Source organism: Gigantopelta aegis, chromosome 3, assembly GCF_016097555.1.
Source record: "Gigantopelta aegis isolate Gae_Host chromosome 3, Gae_host_genome, whole genome shotgun sequence".
Lineage (NCBI taxonomy): Eukaryota > Metazoa > Mollusca > Gastropoda > Neomphalida > Peltospiridae > Gigantopelta > Gigantopelta aegis.
Genome location: NC_054701.1, coordinates 2,878,763 through 2,905,083, shown reverse-complemented (window position 1 = coordinate 2,905,083; position 26,321 = coordinate 2,878,763). Strand labels below are relative to the sequence as shown.

General features: G+C 36.8%; 1 protein-coding gene across 1 annotated transcript; it reads right to left on the bottom strand.

The window, feature by feature from the left end:
• LOC121367216 (LETM1 domain-containing protein 1-like) lies at positions 1–26,321 on the bottom strand. Its single transcript, XM_041491327.1, has 10 exons — positions 26,227–26,321; positions 17,734–17,891; positions 16,563–16,675; positions 12,647–12,726; positions 12,135–12,321; positions 5,592–5,693; positions 2,940–3,074; positions 2,510–2,606; positions 536–586; positions 1–98 (listed from the first exon to the last, which is right to left on the bottom strand). Exons 1-10 carry the CDS (start codon positions 26,313–26,315, stop codon positions 1–3), a joined length of 1,110 nt encoding a protein of 369 aa, XP_041347261.1. The 5' UTR covers positions 26,316–26,321.

Genomic DNA, 26,321 nt, shown 5'->3' with positions numbered 1-26,321 from the left:
TTAATAATGATATTCCAGTAAAGTCTTCTTCCACATCTCTGTAAAAGGAATGGCTGTTTTGTTAAAGTGCACCATTACAAATGGGTTCGACAGAGAACCTGAACAGAACTCATCACCAAGAACAACATTTATCACAGATCATTGCGTAAAGGTCAGCTGATGGAGTTCTATGTTGACCTATGTCAAAACAGGCAGTGGTTTTCAATTAAAACATTGTAGGTTAGTCAACTGTTTGAATTAATGCCACCAGATATAATGGTGGCCAATAAAATCATTGTAGGTTAGTCAACATCTTGAATTATGCCGCCATGTTTGACAATGTTGTTAAATCTCTGTTGTGGTCAAGTGTTTGAATTATGCCGCCATATATGATGGTGTCCCATTAAATCTTTGTTGGTTGGTCGAGTGTATGTTAAAAACACCCCACAGTGCAACAGTAGTGACATGCTTTCATCTGAAATGAAAATACAAGGACTGCTGTAAAACACCCCACAGTGCAACAGTAGTGACATGCTTTCATCTGAAATGAAAATACAAGGACTGCTGTAAAACACCCCACAGTGCAACAGTAGTGACATGCTTTCATCTGAAATGAAAATACAAGGACTGCTGTAAAAATGTCTGGATACTAACAGCTTGTTTATGAATTGAGAAAATAAATATTTTTTGCCGGGAATACCAAACGACCTAGTTTTGCCAGTTTGGAATTTTCACCACCAAATTGAAATGTATATACATGTACTTTGATTTAATGTGAACTTTTTATCACCCCACTCCCACCAAAAAACAAAAACAAGGACAGAAATGTTTTTCAAGATATACCAAAATCTGTAAAAAAGTAAAGTTTGTTTTATTTAACGACGCCGCTAGAGCACATTGATTTTTTATCTTATCATCGGCTATTGGACGTCAAACATATGGTCATTCTGACACTGTTTTTTAGAGGAAACCCGCTGTCGCCACATAGGCTACTCTTTTTACGACAGGCAGCAAGGGATCTTTTATTTGCGCTTCCCACAGGCAGGATAGCACAAACCATGGCCTTTGTTGAACCAGTTATGGATCACTGGTTGGTGCAAGTGGTTTACACCTACCCACTGAGCCTTGCGGAGCACTCACTCAGGGTTTGGAGTCGGTATCTCGATTAAAAATCCCATGTCTCGACTGGGATCCGAACCCAGTACCTACCAGCCTGTAGACCGATGGCCTGCCACGACGCCATCGAGGCCGGTTACCAAAATCTGTAAGCCAGATTTAATCCAGGTTATTATAACAGATCAAATGTGTACCATCAGTTTGTCTATAACAGATCAAATGTGTACCATCAGTTTGTCTACAACAGATCAAATGTGTACCATCAGATAAAATGTGTACCATCAGTTTGTCTACAACAGATCAAATGTGTACCATCAGATAAAATGTGTACCATCAGTTTGTCTACAACAGATAAAATGTGTACCATCAGTTTGTCTATAACAGGTAACTTGTGTACCTTCAGTTTGCTTATAAAAGATAACATGGTGTGTATCGTCAGTCTGTTTACAACAGATAAAATGTGTACCGTCAGTTTGTCTACAACAGGTAACTTGTGTACCTTCAGTTTGCTTATAAAAGATAACATGGTGTGTATCGTCAGTCTGTTTACAACAGATAAAATGTGTACCGTCAGTTTGTTTATAACAGATAATGTGTATACTGTCTGTTTACAACAGATAAAATATGTATCGTCAGTTTGTTTATAACAAATAATGTGTATACTGTCTGTTTACAACAGATAAAATATGTACCGTCAGTTTGTTTATAACAAATAATGTGTATACTGTCTGTTTACAACAGATAAAATATGTATCGTCAGTTTGTTTATAACAAATAATGTGTATACTGTCTGTTTACAACAGATAAAATATGTACCGTCAGTTTGTTTATAACAAATAATGTGTATACTGTCTGTTTACAACAGATAAAATATGTATCGTCAGTTTGTTTATAACAAATAATGTGTATACTGTCTGTTTACAACAGATAAAATATGTACCGTCAGTTTGTTTATAACAAATAATGTGTATACTGTCTGTTTACAACAGATAAAATATGTACCGTCAGTTTGTTTATAACAGATAATGTGTATACTGTCTGTTTACAACAGATAAAATGTGTACCGTCAGTTTGTCTATAACAGGTAACTTGTGTACCTTCAGTTTGCTTATAAAAGATAACATGGTGTGTATCGTCAGTCTGTTTACAACAGATAAAATGTGTACCGTCAGTTTGTTTATAACAGATAATGTGTATACTGTCTGTTTACAACAGATAAAATATGTATCGTCAGTTTGTTTATAACAAATAATGTGTATACTGTCTGTTTACAACAGATAAAATATGTACCGTCAGTTTGTTTATAACAAATAATGTGTATACTGTCTGTTTACAACAGATAAAATATGTACCGTCAGTTTGTTTATAACAGATAATGTGTATACTGTCTGTTTACAACAGATAAAATGTGTACCGTCAGTTTGTTGACTGATACGGGTCCACTGCTGTAGAAAGTCAATCTGTTCCTGTCTCTGCAAACCAACTGGGTTGAGACCTCTCCAGAAACAAACCTGAAATACCATGTAAGAACATCATGTGACAATGTACATGTATACAATGTGTATAGTTTAAACTGGTACGGCCTACAAATAAATTAGGGTAGGTCAACTTTCTAAAAATAAAATAGGGTAGGTCAACTTTCTAAAAATAAAATTTGGGTCATGGGGAAACTGTTTTGTATGTACACACCACCCAAAAACAACATTTTATTGAAACTAAATATGAATCGAGAAAATATTTCCAGCAATCCCAACCTGTATCAAACAGTGATAACAGTGCGCCCACCATGAGATCAATACTTACAAGCCCTATCTGACAGCCAATGTTTGACAACCAGATTTCACCTTGTGTAATGCAGCGTCGTCCATGTTGCTGATTCCTTCTTTAAGCATGGCCTGGTCTGTGTTCAACAGCAGCATGGCGTCTTGCATCAGTCTCTTCCGCCGCTGCGACATTCCTTGTGTCTTGCCCAGACGTCTCTAGTCAACAAAACAGTGAAACAAATACTGCAACAGTATGTTCAATCAATCACTTACGGTTCTGTCAAAAATGGGTAAATTGCCATGAAAGTCAAACTTGATTAGTAAAAGTACATGATAAAGCTATACACAGAACTTCATCTTAATATCTCAAGGCATTGTGAAAAAATCTCCGTATTTCCTAAGTTCAAGGGCCATAACTAAAAAATGGGAAAATCGACATGGAAGTCAAACTTTATCTGTAACAGTATATGATAAAGCTAGACACAAAATCGACATGGAAGTCAAACTTTATCTGTAACAGTATATGATAAAGCTAGACACAACATTTCTCAAGGCACTGTGAAAAAAACATCTGGAAAACTATATGTGGGACTGACGGATGGACAGACAGAGAAACAGAGATGAAACCTACAGTCTTCTCCGGTTGGACTGGTAGGGGACTAATTAACAGGTAAAAATTGCAATATCAAACATTGCTGTTTTGTTCTCCAGATGCTAAGAAATCACTTTTGGCCATCCGAAGATCAAATTTTCATGGAGAGCATGTTCCTAAACCCGCCTGAATTCTACCAAACCCAATTCAACAGTCATTCCTGTGGGCCTGGTACTACATGTCTATAGTGCCTCCCACAAGTGAACGTCATTTTCTTACTATGGTGTGCACTACAGTCAACTTCGGAACAGTTTGTTTGTTAAACTGCACAAAACACTTCTACTATTCTTTTTATGTCAAATGAAATTGAAATTATATACAAAAAACAATGTTCATGGAGGCTGGTAAGGACCATAAGAGTATAAATGGTGTTATTCTGTGAATATGTTTATACAGGTAGTACTAAACCAAATAACTTCCGGCTGGGTCAAAGTTTGAGGTGCACCTAACTTTTATACTAAATTCAGAACCAATTTTTTCTGATTTGATTATCTGCCTTGGATTAAGTTGATAATTTATTTTATTGTTAAAGCTAATATTACTAACTAAATAAAATGCTGGATTACAGATTGTAGGAATACATCTAATATACACATTGTATTCATACGGATTAGAAAATAATGCAAGAAAATAGATGTTCGGGTAATTTTGTCATTTAAAAATAGTTTTTTTCAGTAATTAATCAAAAATAAATGTGTGAAAGCTGCATGATACTTCCAGATATCACAACTATTAAAACCTCCAACTACAGTAGACTATAAATAAAATATAGTCAGGAATATTGGTGGCTGCCAAAGGTTTTGATGGTTCATTATGAAAATCAGCATGGCTGATGGATTTGAAATTCCCACACCTGGTAACTTGAAGACACCCACACCCAGCATACAGGATTTCCTCCCAACACTAATGTTCAGGACATTAAGTCATTACTTCATACAGGTACAGTCATGTTTGTGTTTCCTTCCTCAGACAGTGTATTTTTTTCATACTGATATTTCTTTGATGTGCCTGTTAAGGTCTTCATAATCTAGGGGTCAATCAAGTGCATGTGTTTTAATGGAATTCTTTAAAGGGGTAGAGGTACTCTGACTATCTTTGTTGTCTCTACATATATACCTCAGTACACACTGAGTAAATATCTTCAGGAGTTTTATTTTAAAATATTTTGTTATTTAATATGACATATTGCATTTGTACAAAACTATATGCAATATATATGCTTTTTGAGGTGTACATTATATTAGGTTGCACTGTAGAAACGACAGTTTCAGTGAAGTTGTCAGTTTATGTCAGAATACACCAGATCCTGGTTGTCATAAAGACACATAGCTGGACACTTTTTGAAAAATGTATGTTATCAGTATAGGTAGTACTAAACCAAATAACTTCCGGCTGGGTCAAAGTTCGAAGTGCACCCAACTTTTGATAGAGAAGTGAACACCACAAGTCCTGTGATTGGTTATAAATGTGAGTGTGTTGGTTGTAAAAAATAATAGTTTCATCTGGGTAAAAAAAGATGCAATTTTATTTCATCTAGTACCAATGTGTCAAGTAGCCTTGTGCTTGAAACATGTATGGGGTACCTGTAAAAAAAAGTACTCGAATTTTGTGCGGAACTAGGGTAGTCATAGACGCTACCCGTTATCTCAGAAATGAGCAGCTTGACCCCCAATTTTTTCTGATTCACTTTAAGTGTGAGGGGTGGTAGTATTTATATCTGTGGCGTTTATGTCGGTTGATACGTTGCAGGTAGGAGTTTTAGCCACATATGTTACTATTGTCGTCTATGGGATTTGATTTGGTAGTATACACCCTACATAGCTATATATGTTGCTTAAATGTATAACATTTGATACTGAAAAAAACCTCGCCCAGTTCTCTTTAAACGATCATGAGAATTGTGGGTTTTTTAAAAACCCATTAAATTTTAATCTACTATCTAAAACCATATGTACTTTTTAAAAGATCTGATTTGTAAGTCAAGTTACATGTCGGGGAATCCATTTGTCTTCTAGATGAAGCAAAGAACAAGATAATTCTTCTGTAACTTCATTAACAGGTCATTAAAAGTGACAACTCACCAGATATGTTACTGGCATTCTCTGCAGGTGGTATGGTGATGAACAAAACAGAGGTTTCACCGCCAAAATTTCTTCAACAGTTGGTTGAACCCCATGCTCTATCTGTAACAATTAAAACACTCGTTGGATGACACAATTGTACGAGCTGTTGCTACATATATCACTGTAGAATTTAAAATCAAGTTACTTTAGTTTATTTTTGTGCGGATATATTCCAGTAATGTCCAGCATCCTATCCTGGGCACACACGTCAGCTATCTGAGCTGCCAGGCTTTAGTTGTTAGAAGTTGATATAGTGGCTATATACCTAACTAGGGGCATCATGTAGCCCAGTGGTAACACGTCTGCTATCTCAGCTGCCAGGCTTTAGTTGTTAGAAGTTGATATAGTGGCTATATACCTAACTAGGAGCATCATGTAGCCCAGTGGTAACACGTCTGCTATCTCAGCTGCCAGGCTTTAGTTGTTAGAAGTTGATATAGTGGCTATATACCTAACTAGGAGCATCATGTAGCCCAGTGGTAACACGTCTGCTATCTCAGCTGCCAGGCTTTAGTTGTTACAAGTTGATATAGTGGCTATATACCTAACTAGGGGCATCATGTAGCCCAGTGGTAACACGTCTGCTATCTCAGCTGCCAGGCTTTAGTTGTTAGAAGTTGATATAGTGGCTATATACCTAACTAGGAGCATCATGTAGCCCAGTGGTAACACGTCTGCTATCTCAGCTGCCAGGCTTTAGTTGTTAGAAGTTGATATAGTGGCTATATACCTAACTAGGAGCATCATGTAGCCCAGTGGTAACACGTCTGCTATCTCAGCTGCCAGGCTTTAGTTGTTAGAAGTTGATATAGTGGCTATATACCTAACTAGGAGCATCATGTAGCCCAGTGGTAACACGTCTGCTATCTCAGCTGCCAGGCTTTAGTTGTTAGAAGTTGATATAGTGGCTATATACCTAACTAGGAGCATCATGTAGCCCAGTGGTAACACGTCTGCTATCTCAGCTGCCAGGCTTTAGTTGTTAGAAGTTGATATAGTGGCTATATACCTAACTAGGGGCATCATGTAGCCCAGTGGTAACACGTCTGCTATCTCAGCTGCCAGGCTTTAGTTGTTAGAAGTTGATATAGTGGCTATATACCTAACTAGGAGCATCATGTAGCCCAGTGGTAACACGTCTGCTATCTCAGCTGCCAGGCTTTAGTTGTTAGAAGTTGATATAGTGGCTATATACCTAACTAGGAGCATCATGTAGCCCAGTGGTAACATGTCTGCTATCTCAGCTGCCAGGCTTTAGTTGTTAGAAGTTGATATAGTGGCTATATACCTAACTAGGAGCATCATGTAGCCCAGTGGTAACACGTCAGCTATCTGAGCTGCCAGGCTTTAGTTGTTAGAAGTTGATATAGTGGCTATATACCTAACTAGGAGCATCATGTAGCCCAGTGGTAACACGTCTGCTATCTGAGCTGCCAGGCTTTAGTTGTTAGAAGTTGATATAGTGGCTATATACCTAACTAGGGGCATCATGTAGCCCAGTGGTAACACGTCTGCTATCTCAGCTGCCAGGCTTTAGTTGTTAGAAGTTGATATAGTGGCTATATACCTAACTAGGGGCATCATGTAGCCCAGTGGTAACACGTCTGCTATCTCAGCTGCCAGGCTTTAGTTGTTAGAAGTTGATATAGTGGCTATATACCTAACTAGGAGCATCATGTAGCCCAGTGGTAACACGTCTGCTATCTCAGCTGCCAGGCTTTAGTTGTTAGAAGTTGATATAGTGGCTATATACCTAACTAGGAGCATCATGTAGCCCAGTGGTAACACGTCTGCTATCTCAGCTGCCAGGCTTTAGTTGTTACAAGTTGATATAGTGGCTATATACCTAACTAGGGGCATCATGTAGCCCAGTGGTAACACGTCTGCTATCTCAGCTGCCAGGCTTTAGTTGTTAGAAGTTGATATAGTGGCTATATACCTAACTAGGAGCATCATGTAGCCCAGTGGTAACACGTCTGCTATCTCAGCTGCCAGGCTTTAGTTGTTAGAAGTTGATATAGTGGCTATATACCTAACTAGGAGCATCATGTAGCCCAGTGGTAACACGTCTGCTATCTCAGCTGCCAGGCTTTAGTTGTTAGAAGTTGATATAGTGGCTATATACCTAACTAGGAGCATCATGTAGCCCAGTGGTAACACGTCTGCTATCTCAGCTGCCAGGCTTTAGTTGTTAGAAGTTGATATAGTGGCTATATACCTAACTAGGAGCATCATGTAGCCCAGTGGTAACACGTCTGCTATCTCAGCTGCCAGGCTTTAGTTGTTACAAGTTGATATAGTGGCTATATACCTAACTAGGGGCATCATGTAGCCCAGTGGTAACACGTCTGCTATCTCAGCTGCCAGGCTTTAGTTGTTAGAAGTTGATATAGTGGCTATATACCTAACTAGGGGCATCATGTAGCCCAGTGGTAACACGTCTGCTATCTCAGCTGCCAGGCTTTAGTTGTTAGAAGTTGATATAGTGGCTATATACCTAACTAGGAGCATCATGTAGCCCAGTGGTAACACGTCTGCTATCTCAGCTGCCAGGCTTTAGTTGTTACAAGTTGATATAGTGGCTATATACCTAACTAGGAGCATCATGTAGCCCAGTGGTAACATGTCTGCTATCTCAGCTGCCAGGCTTTAGTTGTTAGAAGTTGATATAGTGGCTATATACCTAACTAGGAGCATCATGTAGCCCAGTGGTAACACGTCAGCTATCTGAGCTGCCAGGCTTTAGTTGTTAGAAGTTGATATAGTGGCTATATACCTAACTAGGAGCATCATGTAGCCCAGTGGTAACACGTCTGCTATCTCAGCTGCCAGGCTTTAGTTGTTAGAAGTTGATATAGTGGCTATATACCTAACTAGGGGCATCATGTAGCCCAGTGGTAACACGTCTGCTATCTCAGCTGCCAGGCTTTAGTTGTTAGAAGTTGATATAGTGGCTATATACCTAACTAGGAGCATCATGTAGCCCAGTGGTAACATGTCTGCTATCTCAGCTGCCAGGCTTTAGTTGTTAGAAGTTGATATAGTGGCTATATACCTAACTAGGGGCATCATGTAGCCCAGTGGTAACACGTCTGCTATCTCAGCTGCCAGGCTTTAGTTGTTAGAAGTTGATATAGTGGCTATATACCTAACTAGGGGCATCATGTAGCCCAGTGGTAACACGTCTGCTATCTCAGCTGCCAGGCTTTAGTTGTTAGAAGTTGATATAGTGGCTATATACCTAACTAGGAGCATCATGTAGCCCAGTGGTAACACGTCTGCTATCTCAGCTGCCAGGCTTTAGTTGTTAGAAGTTGATATAGTGGCTATATACCTAACTAGGAGCATCATGTAGCCCAGTGGTAACACGTCTGCTATCTCAGCTGCCAGGCTTTAGTTGTTACAAGTTGATATAGTGGCTATATACCTAACTAGGAGCATCATGTAGCCCAGTGGTAACACGTCTGCTATCTCAGCTGCCAGGCTTTAGTTGTTATAAGTTGATATAGTGGCTATATACCTAACTAGGAGCATCATGTAGCCCAGTGGTAACACGTCTGCTATCTCAGCTGCCAGGCTTTAGTTGTTAGAAGTTGATATAGTGGCTATATACCTAACTAGGAGCATCATGTAGCCCAGTGGTAACACGTCTGCTATCTCAGCTGCCAGGCTTTAGTTGTTACAAGTTGATATAGTGGCTATATACCTAACTAGGAGCATCATGTAGCCCAGTGGTAACACGTCTGCTATCTCAGCTGCCAGGCTTTAGTTGTTACAAGTTGATATAGTGGCTATATACCTAACTAGGAGCATCATGTAGCCCAGTGGTAACACGTCTGCTATCTCAGCTGCCAGGCTTTAGTTGTTACAAGTTGATATAGTGGCTATATACCTAACTAGGAGCATCATGTAGCCCAGTGGTAACACGTCTGCTATCTCAGCTGCCAGGCTTTAGTTGTTACAAGTTGATATAGTGGCTATATACCTAACTAGGAGCATCATGTAGCCCAGTGGTAACACGTCTGCTATCTCAGCTGCCAGGCTTTAGTTGTTAGAAGTTGATATAGTGGCTATATACCTAACTAGGAGCATCATGTAGCCCAGTGGTAACACGTCTGCTATCTCAGCTGCCAGGCTTTAGTTGTTAGAAGTTGATATAGTGGCTATATACCTAACTAGGAGCATCATGTAGCCCAGTGGTAACACGTCTGCTATCTCAGCTGCCAGCTTTAGTTGTTAGAAGTTGATATAGTGGCTATATACCTAACTAGGGGCATCATGTAGCCCAGTGGTAACACGTCTGCTATCTCAGCTGCCAGGCTTTAGTTGTTAGAAGTTGATATAGTGGCTATATACCTAACTAGGAGCATCATGTAGCCCAGTGGTAACATGTCTGCTATCTCAGCTGCCAGGCTTTAGTTGTTAGAAGTTGATATAGTGGCTATATACCTAACTAGGAGCATCATGTAGCCCAGTGGTAACACGTCAGCTATCTGAGCTGCCAGGCTTTAGTTGTTAGAAGTTGATATAGTGGCTATATACCTAACTAGGAGCATCATGTAGCCCAGTGGTAACACGTCTGCTATCTCAGCTGCCAGGCTTTAGTTGTTAGAAGTTGATATAGTGGCTATATACCTAACTAGGGGCATCATGTAGCCCAGTGGTAACACGTCAGCTATCTGAGCTGCCAGGCTTTAGTTGTTAGAAGTTGATATAGTGGCTATATACCTAACTAGGAGCATCATGTAGCCCAGTGGTAACACGTCTGCTATCTCAGCTGCCAGGCTTTAGTTGTTAGAAGTTGATATAGTGGCTATATACCTAACTAGGGGCATCATGTAGCCCAGTGGTAACACGTCAGCTATCTGAGCTGCCAGGCTTTAGTTGTTAGAAGTTGATATAGTGGCTATATACCTAACTAGGAGCATCATGTAGCCCAGTGGTAACACGTCTGCTATCTCAGCTGCCAGGCTTTAGTTGTTAGAAGTTGATATAGTGGCTATATACCTAACTAGGGGCATCATGTAGCCCAGTGGTAACACGTCAGCTATCTGAGCTGCCAGGCTTTAGTTGTTAGAAGTTGATATAGTGGCTATATACCTAACTAGGAGCATCATGTAGCCCAGTGGTAACACGTCTGCTATCTCAGCTGCCAGGCTTTAGTTGTTAGAAGTTGATATAGTGGCTATATACCTAACTAGGGGCATCATGTAGCCCAGTGGTAACACGTCTGCTATCTCAGCTGCCAGGCTTTAGTTGTTAGAAGTTGATATAGTGGCTATATACCTAACTAGGAGCATCATGTAGCCCAGTGGTAACATGTCTGCTATCTCAGCTGCCAGGCTTTAGTTGTTAGAAGTTGATATAGTGGCTATATACCTAACTAGGAGCATCATGTAGCCCAGTGGTAACACGTCAGCTATCTGAGCTGCCAGGCTTTAGTTGTTAGAAGTTGATATAGTGGCTATATACCTAACTAGGAGCATCATGTAGCCCAGTGGTAACACGTCTGCTAACTCAGCTGCCAGGCTTTAGTTGTTAGAAGTTGATATAGTGGCTATATACCTAACTAGGGGCATCATGTAGCCCAGTGGTAACACGTCTGCTATCTCAGCTGCCAGGCTTTAGTTGTTAGAAGTTGATATAGTGGCTATATACCTAACTAGGAGCATCATGTAGTCCAGTGGTAACACGTCTGCTTGATGCGCAGTCGATCTAGGATCGATCTCCATCAGTGGGACCATTGGGCTATTTCTTGTTCCAGCCAGTGCACCATGACTGGTATATCAAAGGCCTTGGTATGTGCTATCCTGTCTGTGGGATGGTGCATATAAAAGATCCCTTGCTTTAAATTGAAAATTGTACTGGGTTGCCACTCTAGGTCAAAATTACCAAATGTTTGACATCCAATAGCTTATGATTGATAAATCAATGTGCTCTAGTAGTGTTGTTAAACAAAACAAACCGTATACCTAACCATGGAGTTGTTAGTATTGTGAGCAGAGCCATGATTGAGACGTGAACCCAGCACCTACCAGTCAGACATGGATAGACTGGAAAAACAGGATTTTTAGTTCAACAAACACAAACTAGGCACTGTCTCATCGGTGGGCATTTTGTGTCATAGAACTCATGGCAGTACATACCAAGTTCAACAACTCACAAGCAATTTGTCTCATCGGTGGGGTGTTTTGTGTCAAACATAAACCTCAGGGCAGCACATACCAACTTCTCCAACTTAAAGGCAAATATCTCACTCCGACACATGGCCTAAAATCAATCTTACTCCTAACAGGACAGCATACACCACAGCTTTTTATATACCAGTCATGGAACACCGCTTGCAATAACCTGAACAGTTCATTGATGCCATCCTTTCATATTCTGAATTTAAGGGTAATATAAAAGGAAGGTACATATGGGAAAATGTCATTCGGATTCTGGAAACTGATATTGGTAATGGGAATGGTTACTGTAAGATAGTGAATTAAAACACTGCACCTTGCTTACAAGTCGGACAATCTTTTCTCTGAGGACCACATCTTTCACATGTCTGGTGTGAGACCGAAGTGATTGCAGAACAGACGGATAATGGCGGAGTCGACACTTTAAATTCTCCTGCTCAAAATCCATCTTCTGCTTGTCTGTCCAGAAATGATGAGACAGTAGGTACTTTGGAAAATAGTATCTATTAAAAAAGAGAAAAATTAGATAAAAATAATATCTGTAAAAAGCGATATTTTGTTTTCACCACAAATATAAATTAAACAAGAATAAAAATAGCATCTGTTCAAAGAGACTGAATATTTTGTTTACTACAAATATAAATTAAACAATGATAGAAATAAAAAGGTAAAACTTTACAACAAATGGCTAGTCAGAAGACCATGGATCAAGAGTTATTGAAGGAAACCTTTTTACAAATTTAAAGAGAACCGGTAAAAATACATTTTCCAAAATGTATATTGAAAAACACACATAATAATTTTAAAGATGGACTAAATATAACTCACGCCAGTGGAAATATAAATGAACCACCAGGTATAAGAGTTATCAACAGGATGGGGAGAAAATGTCTGATGTCCTTTGGAAACTGAAAAATACAAAACAATCCACAAAGTTCACCGTTGGAAAACTAGGGCAAAAAAAAGGAGTAAACTACATATACATGTATGATTCACCACTTGTACTGTAAGCTACAACAAACTACAATATTTATCAGTTGCAGCATTTACCGACTTACAAAATGATGGGGTTTTTTCACAGCCACAGTAACAGTATTAACAAAAACAAACTAAACAAAAATATTGCAACAAGATTTTGTAACAAAGATACCACTTCCAGTGCTTAGACCTACAAATAGTTACTGTTATCACTTATGGCAAAAGTTTAACTATATCTCCTGTTGATGAGATACACATAAAAGACTAAAACAAGCGACAAAGATTCAAATTGCATGCATTTTTATATTTATGATAATAATTATATTATCTAACAGCAATAAGCTGTAACAATATGTTGGCAGTAAATTTAAGCAGTTATTTCTATAAAGTCTAACATAATCTACCCACTAAAGGGAGATAATATAAAGTCTTGTTTGAACAGATCTAGTCATTAAATAGATAATACTACATGAGTGACCGTTAGATGCCATTTATCTTACAACAAGTTGTTTTAAAATGTATCTAACAAGTGAAAGAGAGTTGGATACGTTTTTAAACAACAAGTTATAGTTAACAAGTCAATTTCAGGTTAACTTGTACGCTACGAAGTGATCGATTCGACCGGGTTTTTTTTTCATTGGATGGTATGGCATTGGTGACCTTGTCATTCACATATTATTGCACGTGTTCACGTTCTCACCAATGGGTATGTAAGAAAGGGAGATAATATAAAGTCTGGTATGATCTAATCTATCCACTAAAGGGAGATAATATAGTCTGGTATGATCTGATCTGGCCTCAGATCACAATTAATTTCGCTATATGTTTCTATATAGCCTTAGTGGCTATAACATTTTTATTAATATCAGCAGGTCCATGGATTTTGGTATGTACCTTTGCCTGCCTGGGGGACACATACCCTGAAAAGGACAACCCCTGTTGTCCAGCTCTTTCTCCCAGCATATTGGTTTAAACAAACACACCATCTAAACCAGGCCGGAGTACACCCATTTTACACAAAAAGCACTACTTCTGCAAGGGCCGGAATTAACACAAACAAGTCTTCAATGTCAACAAGTTACACATGTTTACAAACTACATGCTCTCCCCTGTCACTTCAGTCAAATAGTTGCCACTTCAAAGATGTCTGCCATAAAATAATCACAGTCGCTAATCACTACTTTCGCGGACAGATTTCCGGATTTTGGACAACCAAATGGGAAGATAACTGTAATCTAAGGGAGGTAATATAAAGTCTGGTTAGATCTGATCTATCCACTAAAGGAAGTTTGTTTGTTTTGTTTAACAACACTACTACAGCACACTGATTTATTAATCATCGGCTACTGGATGTCAAACATTCATTAATTTTGACAAATAGTCTTAGAGAGGAAATCAACTACATTATCCCATTAATAACAAGGGATCTTTTATATGCACAGACAGGATTGCACATACCACAGCCTTTGATATTACAGTCGTGATGCACTGCCTGGAACGAGAAATAGCACAATGGGCCCACCAACGGGGATCGATCCCAAACGAACTGTGCATCAAGTGAGTGCTTTACCACTGGTCTATGCCCCACACCCTCTGGTTTGGTATGACATGATGAAGCCATTGAAGAGAGGCAATATAAAGTCTGGTTTGATCTGATCTAGTTATGTAAAGGAGGTAATTCAAAGTCTGGTTTAGTATAACGATCTAACCACTAAAGGGAGGTAATATAAAGTCTGGTTTAGTATGACACGATCTAACCACTAAAGGGAGGTAATATAAAGTCTGGTTTAGTATGACACAATCTAACCACTAAAAGGAAGTAATATAAAGTCTAGTTTAGTACGAGATGATCTAACCACTAAAGGGAGGTAATATAAAGTCTAGTATGAGATGAACTAACCATTAAAGGGAGGTAATATAAAGTCTGGTTTAGTACGACATGATCTAACCACTAAAGGGAGGTAATATAAAGTCTAGTTTAGTACGACATGATCTAACCACTAAAGGGAGGTAATATAAAGTCTAGTTTAGTATGACATGATCTAACCACTAAAGGGAGGTAATATAAAGTCTGGTTTAGGTCTCACTACACAGATCACTTCCGGGTGAGAATTCATTCATCACGGTCCACTATAGTTCCTAATTGTGGCACATGTTATGGTTCACATATTCACTTCTAGGAAATGGTGAAGAATTAAAACAATATGTATGAATAATGTAAGCCTTCTGGCTGTATTTTGCCCATGTTATTTTGTAATATTGTGCATCAACCTTTTGGGACATGGGTATATAGCGCAATGACAGCCGGAGTGAATCGGTTAATGGAACCTGTTCGGACCGGCACTACAGCCAGATGCGGTCATATAGCAAAAAACTGAGACGGAAATGTTCACAATTTTGGAGTGAATATAAATGCTTATATAATGTATGTTCGCAATGGTGTATGTTGTTAGTGCCAACGAGAACCCGTTCTATGGGCAATCTTCGCTTGAAGTTGGGCAGTTTAACATGGGTTTCAATGGCAGATGACATCTGTGTAGTGAGACCTTAGTATGACATGACCTAACCACTAAAGGAAGGTAATATAAAGTCTGGTTGAGTATGACATGATCTAACCACTAAAGGGAGGTAATATAAAGTCTAGTTTAGTATGACATGATCTAACCACTTGGTGTTGGGTCTTTTTTAAAATAATTTAAAATTGATAAATGTTTTTAAAAAGCGTGCCGATTTTTTAATATGTTATTATTTTTATCATGTTTTTATACTTTTATGTAATAAAAATAAAAATTTAGCCTGTGCTAACCGTTCCACCTTTTACCCCTTAGGGCTAAAATTCTTTTTTAAATATTATATTTATTTTTAAAAATACCCGCTCTAAAATGTGACAAAAATCAATTTAAGTAAAGTAAATTTAAATTTTATATTAATTTTTTTTTTAGGAAATTAGTTTGGTTTTTAACCAAAATTTTTATCTAGATCTGCGTGTCTTAATTTAATAATTATTAGTTCCCTCTCTCTCTGTCTGTCTGTCTCTCTCTCTAACCACTAAAGGGAGGTAATATAAAGTCTAGTTTAGTATGACATGATCTAACCACTAAAGGCAGGTAATATAAAGTCTGGTTTAGTATGACATGATCTAACCACTAAAGGCAGGTAATATAAAGTCTGGTTTAGTATGAGATGATCTAACCACTAAAGGGGGGTAATATAAAGTCTGGTTTAGTATGAGATGATCTAACCACTAAAGGGAGGTAATATAAAGTCTGGTTTAGTATGAGATGATCTAACCACTAAAGGGAGGTAATATAAAGTCTGGTTTAGTATGAGATGATCTAACCACTAAAGGGAGGTAATATAAAGTCTGGTTTAGTATGAGATGATCTAACCACTAAAGGGAGGTAATATAAAGTCTGGTTTAGTATGAGATGATCTAACCACTAAAGGGAGGTAATATAAAGTGTAGTTTAGTATGGAATGATCTAACCACTAAAGGGAGGTAATATAAAGTGTAGTTTAGTACGAGATGATCTAACCACTAAAGGGAGGTAATATAAAGTCTAGTATGAGATGATCTAACCACTAAGGAGGTAATATAAAGTCTAGTCTAGCATGAGATGATCTAACCACTAAAGGGAGGTAATAGTCTAGTTTAGTATGACATGATCTAACCACTAAAGGGAGGTAATATAACGTCTAGTTTAGTATGACATGATCTAACCACTGAAGGGAGGTAATATAAAGTCTAGTTTAGTATATGATCTACCTGACGATAGATCTCCAGCTCTGTTCTGGAGAAGTAACTGAAAGCTCGACCATTCCACAACTCTGATGATATCTGGTAATAATCCTTGGCATCCTTCACAAAACTTGAAAATCCTGTAGTAACATAAACGTAACAAACGTATTTATCCTATAACTTACCCATGATATCCATGTCATAAACCCATGTGATAATTTAGTATATTAACCCGGTAAATAATGGTATGCAAATTTGCAAGGTCTCTAGTTAATGTGTTGCTGTGGATGGGTCATTTGCTTACAAGCCAACAGGACCTGTGTACCTGAGCGTAATGTTTTCAAAGATTTATTTAAAATGTGTGACGTTAAACTAATTGGTGCTAATCGTGATGACGTCATATTACTGATGGTGGCGACTTTAGTAATGTAATTTACTAAAAATTTTATTAAAATGTTATTTTAGAAGTGTTATAGAATAAATAAAATTAGCTACTCGTGTTTTTTAATGTGGAAAATATCAACCTTGTCTAGTTAACAGACTGTCGATATTTTCCATATTAAAAAAAAACTTGTGACGAGACGAATCCTCTATTTGTAAAACATGTATATAAAGCACAATTCCTCCTGATTTTGAATTACCTCATATTTATAACACAAAAAGACAAAAAAAATAAAAATGACTGGAACCAATCTCAAAAGCATAAGAGTTTGTATATTTGACTGGATCCATTCTGACAGAACAGTGGTTCAAATGATGAATTTACATATTATATTCTTACAGTAGGATAGTAACGAAGCCATGTGGAAGAGAGCTGAAAAGGTTATTAATATATATATATATATATATATATATATATATTACACTGGCCCATCAAGTTACTGGTATTGTTCAATGACTACGTAAACAATTATAAGTTTAAATGGACAGGAAGAATTGTGCTTTAGGATCTAATTTCAATGTGATTGTAATTTGTAATCAGTTTTATAATTATATCAACACAAAACTTGCAAATCATATATTAATTTGGATTCTAAATTTGGTCAAAGCAGTTACAAGTGGGTAACGACTATAAAAAGTACAGAAACAAAATGTATGCACAAAACATTTTTCAGCTGAATTTACCTATTAAATAACAGAATTATTGCAATTGCAATGGTAGAAATCTCAAGTTAGTGTATATAATGCCATTATTTACCTGTTCTAAACGTTCTGTAAATATGAAATACTCTTGGGTACTGTTCCTCTAGCACTACCGTTCTTCTATCAACAAACTTGGTGACATGGTCCAGCAAGTATCTCTTCAATACGTTTGGAGGAGCAACATGGCCCTCATTGGTGTGAGACGAAGAAAATCTAGAAAGCAGTCAGAATGGTCTTGTTTAAAATAAGTAACTAAAATAACCTTTAACTCATCACCAAAGATTTTGTTCAGCATTACTGAGGGCTTCACCATAAACTTTTGTTACCTGCGGAAATTTTGAAAGCTTTTTTTGCCATGAGCAAAATGATAACCTACTGCCACAATTTACAGCCTACCTACAATAATTTTAAACTAGTAACTTTTTAACCAATACATTAAAAATTAAAATTTATAAAATATCCCATTCAATCGACAGCAATAATTTTTACCCAGTGGCAAAAAAAACTGTCAACCGAGGCCAAAACCCCCAACAATTATGGCTTCTGCATGACAACAAAAAAAAAACGAAGAAGAAAAGTGTGTGTACCTGTGTGGTAGATGGTTTTATTATGGGGGAGAGTTATGTATGTGCATTGTTTTATTATGTTTAATGTTTTAGTAATATGTTGGCCGCAACTGAAGTATAATGTAAATTTAGAAAAGATGATTTGTTGATTGCACTATCGGGTACAAAATCGTTTTACAGCGTACAGCATAAATAACACTAACTGCACATACACGTAGCACTGCAGCTTATTGCACGTGCACGATTTGTCCGTCATGTAAAGTTACATAAATATAAGGGTGTGTCAGGGAAATGTGGTCACTTATCACTGGGTATTGGCGGATCGGGTTGTTGTCCAGATTAGTGTGTTTTGATTTAATTAATAGTATTTTATATTTTATGGTAGGAGTTTTCGTATAATATATTTAGATTTAGTATTGGTATGAACGTATTAACGTTTACTGTAGATTATCTTTAACGATCAACTAAAACATGGTTATAATTACTATTTATGGTATGTGCTATTTTCATTGTTTACCTGTATGTATTTTAATAACCATTTTGGGGCTTTTGGATTATTAGGAAATGTGTTTTCATTTAGACGACATTTACGGTGGTTTGAATTATCATGGTTTTGTAACCAATGTACTTGCTGGTTTTTAGTGTATTGTAGTATGGTTTTATAACCAATGTACTTGCGAGTTTTTAGTGTATTGTAGTATGGTTTTGTAACCAATGTACTTGCGTTTTTTTTTAGTGTATTGTAGTATGGTTTTGTAACCAATGTACTTGCGTGTTTTTTTAGTGTATTGTAGTATGGTTTTGTAACCAATGTACTTGCGGGTTTTTAGTGTATTATAGTATGGTTTTGTAACCAATGTACTTGTGGGTTTTTAGTGTATTGTAGTATGGTTTTGTAACCAATGTACTTGCGGGTTTTTAGTGTATTGTAGTATGGTTTTGTAACCAATGTACTTGCGTTTTTTTTTAGTGTATTGTAGTATGGTTTTGTAACCAATGTACTTGCGGGTTTTTAGTGTATTGTAGTATGGTTTTGTAACCAATGTACTTGCGTTTTTTTTAGTGTATTGTAGTATGGTTTTGTAACCAATGTACTTGTGTATTGTAGTATGGTTTTGTAACCAATGTACTTGCATTTTTTTTTAGTGTATTGTAGTATGGTTTTGTAACCAATGTACTTGCGGTTTTTTTTAGTGTATTGTAGTATGATTTTGTAACCAATGTACTTGCGTTTTTTTTTAGTGTATTGTAGTATGGTTTTGTAACCAATGTACTTGTGGTTTTTTTTTAGTGTATTGTAGTATGGTTTTGTAACCAATGTACTTGCGTTTTTTTTTAGTGTATTGTAGTATGGTTTTGTAACCAATGTACTTGCGTTTTTTTTAGTGTATTGTAGTATGTTTTGTAACCAATGTACTTGCGGTTTTTTTTTAGTGTATTGTAGTATGTTTTGTAACCAATGTAATTGCAGTTTTTTTTAGTGTATTGTAGTATGGTTTTGTAACCAATGTACTTGCGGTTTTTTTTAGTGTATTGTAGTATGGTTTTGATATTTGATTTTAATTGATAACGGAATTGACAGTCTTGACTTATTGGAAGCCCAGGTCCATATACCTGGTAGGTGGAAAATGCATGTTAACGTTCTTCAAAATATCATAATGGTTATCGTCGCGTGAGAGCCAGAAGAACGTAAGTGCATCAAAATTCATTTTTAAAAAGCCGAAATAATGAAGGAAAACTGTTTTTCTTGATCAGTAGTTTAGATGTTGAATTTCTTTTAATGACAATGAAAGCTGATCATATGTACGATTTCTTTGAATATTTGCGGTATTTATAGCATATTAGGTGTTTTAGTTATTTGCTTAAATAATTGTAGTTACGACAATTATTCATGATTGAATTAAATGCGTCACCTACGACCAACAGTATATCAAGTAAATTTGAATATTTATTCTGAAAGAACCATCACTTCTAAAACATTTCAGTTTTGAAAATCACATATTTATTTTTAAAAAGGAAAAAGCTTGTAAATAGAACATATTTAGAAGCAAACATTCAATAAGGAATATAAGTAAAAGTATGTATTAATAAAATCACCGCTTAAATGAAATATTACGTGAAAAAAGTTATTTTACTTTTGTTAATAATAATACAATAAATAAAATGAAACTACTCTGACTCGTGAAATCCTTGTTTTCTTTGACCCAATGAGGGTGTGTACTGAATATCAAATCCAGAAGTAGTGAACACTATACCATGTCCACCTGTTGAGTATGCAGGATTCTCTCCAGGTTATATTGAGTGAACAGTAATCCCTACAGCTCCTGCCGTGCATTGGGTGTACTCTCCGGAAACTGTTGTGTTCAGTGCACACTCCTGGTTTTGTTGTGTATTTGGTGATCTCTCCGGATTCTGTTGTGTGTCCAGTGATCTTCCCAGGTTATATTGCGTGTTCAGTGATCTCTCTAAGTTCTATTGTGTGTTCAGTGATCTCTCCAGGTTCTGTTGTGTGTCCAGTGATCTCTCCAGGTTCTATTGTGTGTTCACTGATCTCTCCAGGTTCTGTTGTGTGTCCAGTGATTTTTCCAGGTTATGTTGTGTTCAGTGATCTCTCCAGGTTCTATGGTGTTCAGAGATCTTCCCAGGTTATGTATGATGTGTATTCAGTGATATCTCCAGACTATGTTATGTGCAGTGTTCTCTCAGTGTTTTATTGTGTGTTAAGTGATCAATCCTCCGGTTTCTGTTATGTGTGCTAAATTATTATCTGGGTCTGTTGTGAGTGATATGTCATGTTCAAGTTCTCTTGTGTGTGCTATGTCATGATCATGGCATGTTGTATGTGTGTTCTGTCATGTTCTTCTTCAGGTTCTGTTGTGTGTACTATGTCACGTTCAGGTTCTGTTGTGTGTGCCACATCATGTTCAGGTTTTGTTGTGAGTTCTCTATTATGTTCAGGTTCTGTTGTGAGTGCTATGTCATGTTCAGGTTCTGTCGCAAGTGACTGGATAAGGGCCGTGGTATGTGCTGTCTTGTCTGTGGAGAAGTGCATATAAAAGATACCTTGCTGCATTAGGAAGAAATGTAGCGTGTTTCCTCTGATGATGTGTCATAATTACCAAATGTTTGACATCCAATAGCCGATGATTAATCAATCAATGTGCTCTAGTGGTGTCGTTAAACAAAACAAACAAATAAACTGTCGCAAGTGATTATTTTCTCATGTTCAGCTTTTTGCTATGTTATGTTCAGGTCTTGTTGTCATTGATGTGCCAAGTTCTATTGTGTGTGCTATATATCATGTTTAGGTCCTATTGTGTTAGCTATGTCATGTTCATGTCCTGTTGTGTGTGCTATGTCATGTTCATGTCCTGTTGTGTGAGCTATGTCATGTTCATGTCCTGTTGTGTGTGCTATGTCATGTTCATGTCCTGTTGTGTGTGCTATGTCACGTTCAGCTTATGTTGTATGTGCTATGTCATGTTCAGCTTTTGTTGTGTGTGCTATTTTGGGCTAATGTTTGGGGTGTGTGTGTTGTGTCATGTTCACGTTCAACATTCTGTTGCAAATATTCATTAACTGTAAAGTTAATCAAAATTCATGGATCTTGCTATCGTTTATGTTGAGGTCACATTCACTTTATTCGCCTTTTAACCTTTCTTCTGATTACACTGTCTTCTGTTACTGGACTTTGTCCTGGATAACTTACAATTGCATTTTTATGTGCAGTATTGTTAATATGTAATGCCTACATATAGGGCAATCCTATAGATCTTCAAAGGCAGCTGAAAGACGGAACTTGATCACCGTAACATACAATTAAATACATCCAAAATCAGTGTAATTATGTTTGCACTTTGGTCGTATATGCCACATACAAAATTATTATGAATTAAAATTGTATCTATAGATACAAATTACATATTTGAAACTTTGCTTTGATTAAAACGTCAAAATAGATATTTGTTTTTCAAGAAAATTCACCAAAACATGTTTATTATTATAATTATGGTGCACATAAAATAGCAAACCATACAAACATTAATGTTACTGCAATTCCTATTTATATATACAGACACAATTCTTATCTGTTGCCAAATGGTTTGTTGCATGCAGTATCAAAAAAAATTTCCATATTAGACCCAGCTTTCACAATGACAAAAGTCATATTATTTTTAGGATACAAGCACATAAACATATTGACATAATGTATGCTCTATTGTACTTCGCATTTGTAATTTCTATCACAAACTGATAACAAAAAATGCATATGGGTCGTATTTGGCACATACAACCTATGTCAGACATAATTATATAACGAACTGTATTTAAAAAGGGTGTATCTACCACATATGACCAGTCATGCTCACATAATGGACAGCAAGCAAATCGGAGGAAAGTTGTATGTGTCAGTTATAATTATTACTTTTTTTAGCAGCACATTATAATTATTACTTTCTTGAGCAGGGCATAATATTTCACGAGAAATGTTGTTCTGTTCGCGTCCCGGTTATGCAACTTTAAAATCACGAGAACCGCCAATTGGTTAGGTGTTGAACAAATACATTCTAAAATTAAAAGTACATTTGTCCCATTTATGAATAATGAAAGTGAAAATCAGTTTATGTTTTTAAATATATCTGAACCACCAATATAGCACAGAACTATAGTTCAAGTGTTTTAGGATTAGGTAGCCTATTCCGCCTAACTCATCGGTTATGAGAACTATATTCATGTAACCAAACAATCTGTTACCTAAGTAAAATTCACATGGACTGACTTCCGGTTACCTAAAATTTTCAAATATTGTCCCCTGTTGAGTTAATTATGCAAAAAGGGCCCCTTTTAATTACTTTTTTTCATAATTCATCATCAATACAACACTAAATTGCCTTAAAAACATGTATACTGGGGTACCATGATATTGCAGTACTTAACTATTTGGAAGAAATAAAAAAATGTGATAACATATATAAAGGTAAATATACTTGGGTTGCAATTTTTGCTATATCTGCATAATGTCCATGCTATTGTGTTGACAAATAAATGCATTTCTAACATTAAAACAGTTGGTGGAAGTACATCATAGTAATGGCTTCCATTCAAGGGAGGTTACCACGATATTGCGGTAAATCGCAAACGTTACAATACAGTGGACCACACAGGTCAAAAATTGTTCTTTTTGTACACACATTTGTAATAACGTCTACGAAACAAACTTGAACACAAGAACGAAGAAAAGTCAACTTAAAACGTTTTGGTTTTTTAATTGTAGGAACATATTTACATTTTCCAATGGAAAAGTCGGTAATAATAATTATTCTTCTGCAAGATTGTTCACCATATTAGTAAGATTCAGCAGTTATATAATCAATATTTATCAAGTGAAACCAAGAATAGAACATATTAAAAGTTATGTGTTTTGTTTAAATTGCCAATAAATATAGGCATGGCCCTTAAATGTTTCCATACTTTTCTACAGGTCACATGTTCTAAATATAGTAACACTGTGACCATGTATAGCCTCGTTTTGATTGTCAACAACCAGATGACAGTCTGATAACTGTCAGAGCAGAACTGTATGACTGTATGGTAAGTACTGGGGGTGTCAGTAAAATCACACTCTGTTATTCCATGACCAAACAGTAAAACTATGAATACTTACCCAAAATTTTGACATTTCTTCAAATTGGTTAACAGGCAAAACAATATGTTGTCTGTCATCACATTTCTAATAATAAACATGCCAAAAGGAGGCATTGCGCGTGCTAAACCGCAAAAATGTAAATGCCGCGATATCGTGAGCAAGGACTTGAAGGAGGGTATGCGATCAAAACGGCCCCATGATGAAACGGCCCTGAACATGTAAGTCAAAACGGCCAAAGACAAAAAGTTAAAACGGCCAAAGAAAAAAGTTAAAACGGCCAAAGAAAATGGTCAAAACGGCCAATAGGTACTATCACGTTAAATTAATTCCCATTAGTAATAATTAGTAACCAATATAGCCTATATCACAGGCAGTTCAAAAATATGTATAAAAACAACCGAAACAACGGAATCACTGGTAACAGTTTATTAGCCTCTGAACTCAAGTCAGGTGACCCCGTGACGCGCTAACCGGCATAACACATGGACGTACATAGGGGGGGGGTTCGATGGGTTCGACCAAACCCCCCGTGAAATCGCTTTTTTTTTTTAATTTTAATATATCTGACATTATTATATTTACTCAACATAGAAATATATGCCCAGTATCTCTGCAATCTATTTTGGAACCCCCCTTTTCAAAACTCAACATAGAAATATATGCCCAATATCTCTGCAATCTATTTTGGAACCCCCCCTTTTCAAAATCCTATGTACGCCCATGTAACATGAACGCACGATTCGCAACCTTTCGGTCATTTTACATGGAAGTGGAACACATGTATTTTTAAAACGCAAAATTTTTATTCTATTGAACTGAATTGTATGTTTGGAATATTATTTTGAAGATATCTTTCAAATGTGAAACATGGTGAACCATTGTTCGGTGTATGGATGTACAAAAGCTGCAGTTAAAGGCAAAAGAAGTTAGCATATTTTTCCGAAAGACAAACCGACATTGTTTGCATGGAAGCACTTCTTAAACCGAACATGTGCTTATTGGAAAGGACCATCAAGATGGGATTCGATTTGCAGTGACCACTTCACACCCGGGGATTACGACAATTATCTAAGATGGTCAATGGGAATGGCACCATAACTTTTGTTAAAGAACTAGTCTGTTCCAAGCCTGTATCCCCCCTGTTCAGCCTATTTGCAGCCCGGAGCCCGGACGTCGCCCGGAGACAAAAACAAAGCCAGAATGTTAATGCCGAGGTGTACATTGTTCATATTTGGCACAAAGATACACCTCAACATGATAGATTTATATATGTTACAAAAATAAATGTAGGTGAAATATTTTTTAGAAAAAAAATATACGAATTTTTCATGTTCGGGCTGTACATAACGATATCCCAAACATCGCCCGAAGACAAAAACAAATAAGCCTATAAGCCAAATAATATATTTAATGATGTTTTTAATAATAATTCCTACATTTATTTTTTTAACATATATAAATGCATCGTGTTGAGGTGTATCTTTGTACTCTCATTTTGGGGGGTTTGGGCTTTGAGGTAGAGTTGGGGTAGGATGCCCTTTGCTTGGTGCAATCTCTTGTATAATGGCTCGGGCGATGTGTTATAATAATAACTATTCATGTTTCTCCAAAACTTACCTGTACTTAAAATCTACATATTAACACAGATGTACTAGTACACTAACCACATAATAAATGTAGATTGTAAACTCTTTGTTTATTCCCGACGCTATATAAAAATGTGTTGAGTGCGTCGTTAAATAAAACATTTCCTTACATTTCCTTGTTTATTCAACCATAAATAAGACGCAGATAATATTCGTGTAGTGAGAGCGTACTATAAAAACTGTCTTTGCACAGTCATCTTTCTTGACACTTGTGACTGTGTAGATGATTTTTAAAATATTATATCCAAGGACGTCTTGACTTTTTTTCAAGGGCCGTTATGACTTTTTTCACTTTAGACTTAGTCGTTTTGACTTTTGTTAAGGGCCGTTTTGACTTTTTCACTTTGGCCGTTTTGACCAATTATTGTTAAGGCCGTTGTGACTACAAGTTGAAGGAGTATATCTGAGCATTTTCGTTTCAAAATATTCTGGAAAACATGTCCCTGAACCTCCATGCGAATATTGGTAGCTCGGCTAATTAGCCTTTAACAAACTCAAATTGTCTTTTTATAGAATTTGGCAACCCCCCCCCCCCCCCATAAAATCCTGGATCAGCCCGTCACCTGTGAATCTATCCTATCGTCATTTTTCAATTTTGTCCAATGATGCTGTCCGTAGGATGGATAATTTTAAAGAATGTCATTTGAATGTCTTAGTTATAAAAGCTCGTTGAAAATAAATGCATTTACCTATAAATGTAGTTGATTCTGATTTTGTAACAAATGGTTCTATTTGTATTATGCAAGACCATTCGTCGAAAAACACTGGGCGCAGCCATTATCGT

Bases quoted from the DNA above. Each gene is read 5' to 3' on its own strand.
- LOC121367216 (XM_041491327.1), bottom strand. From the start codon at position 26,315: ATGGCTGCGCCCAGTGTTTTTCGACGAATGGTCTTGCATAATACAAAT. The intron at 16,676-17,733 runs GTAAATAATGGC...ATGTTACTACAG, and splicing joins TTACAGAACGTTTAGAACAG to GATTTTCAAGTTTTGTGAAG. The intron at 99-535 runs GTATTTTCATTT...AGTTCTGTTCAG, and splicing joins GGTGTTTTACAGCAGTCCTT to GTTCTCTGTCGAACCCATTT.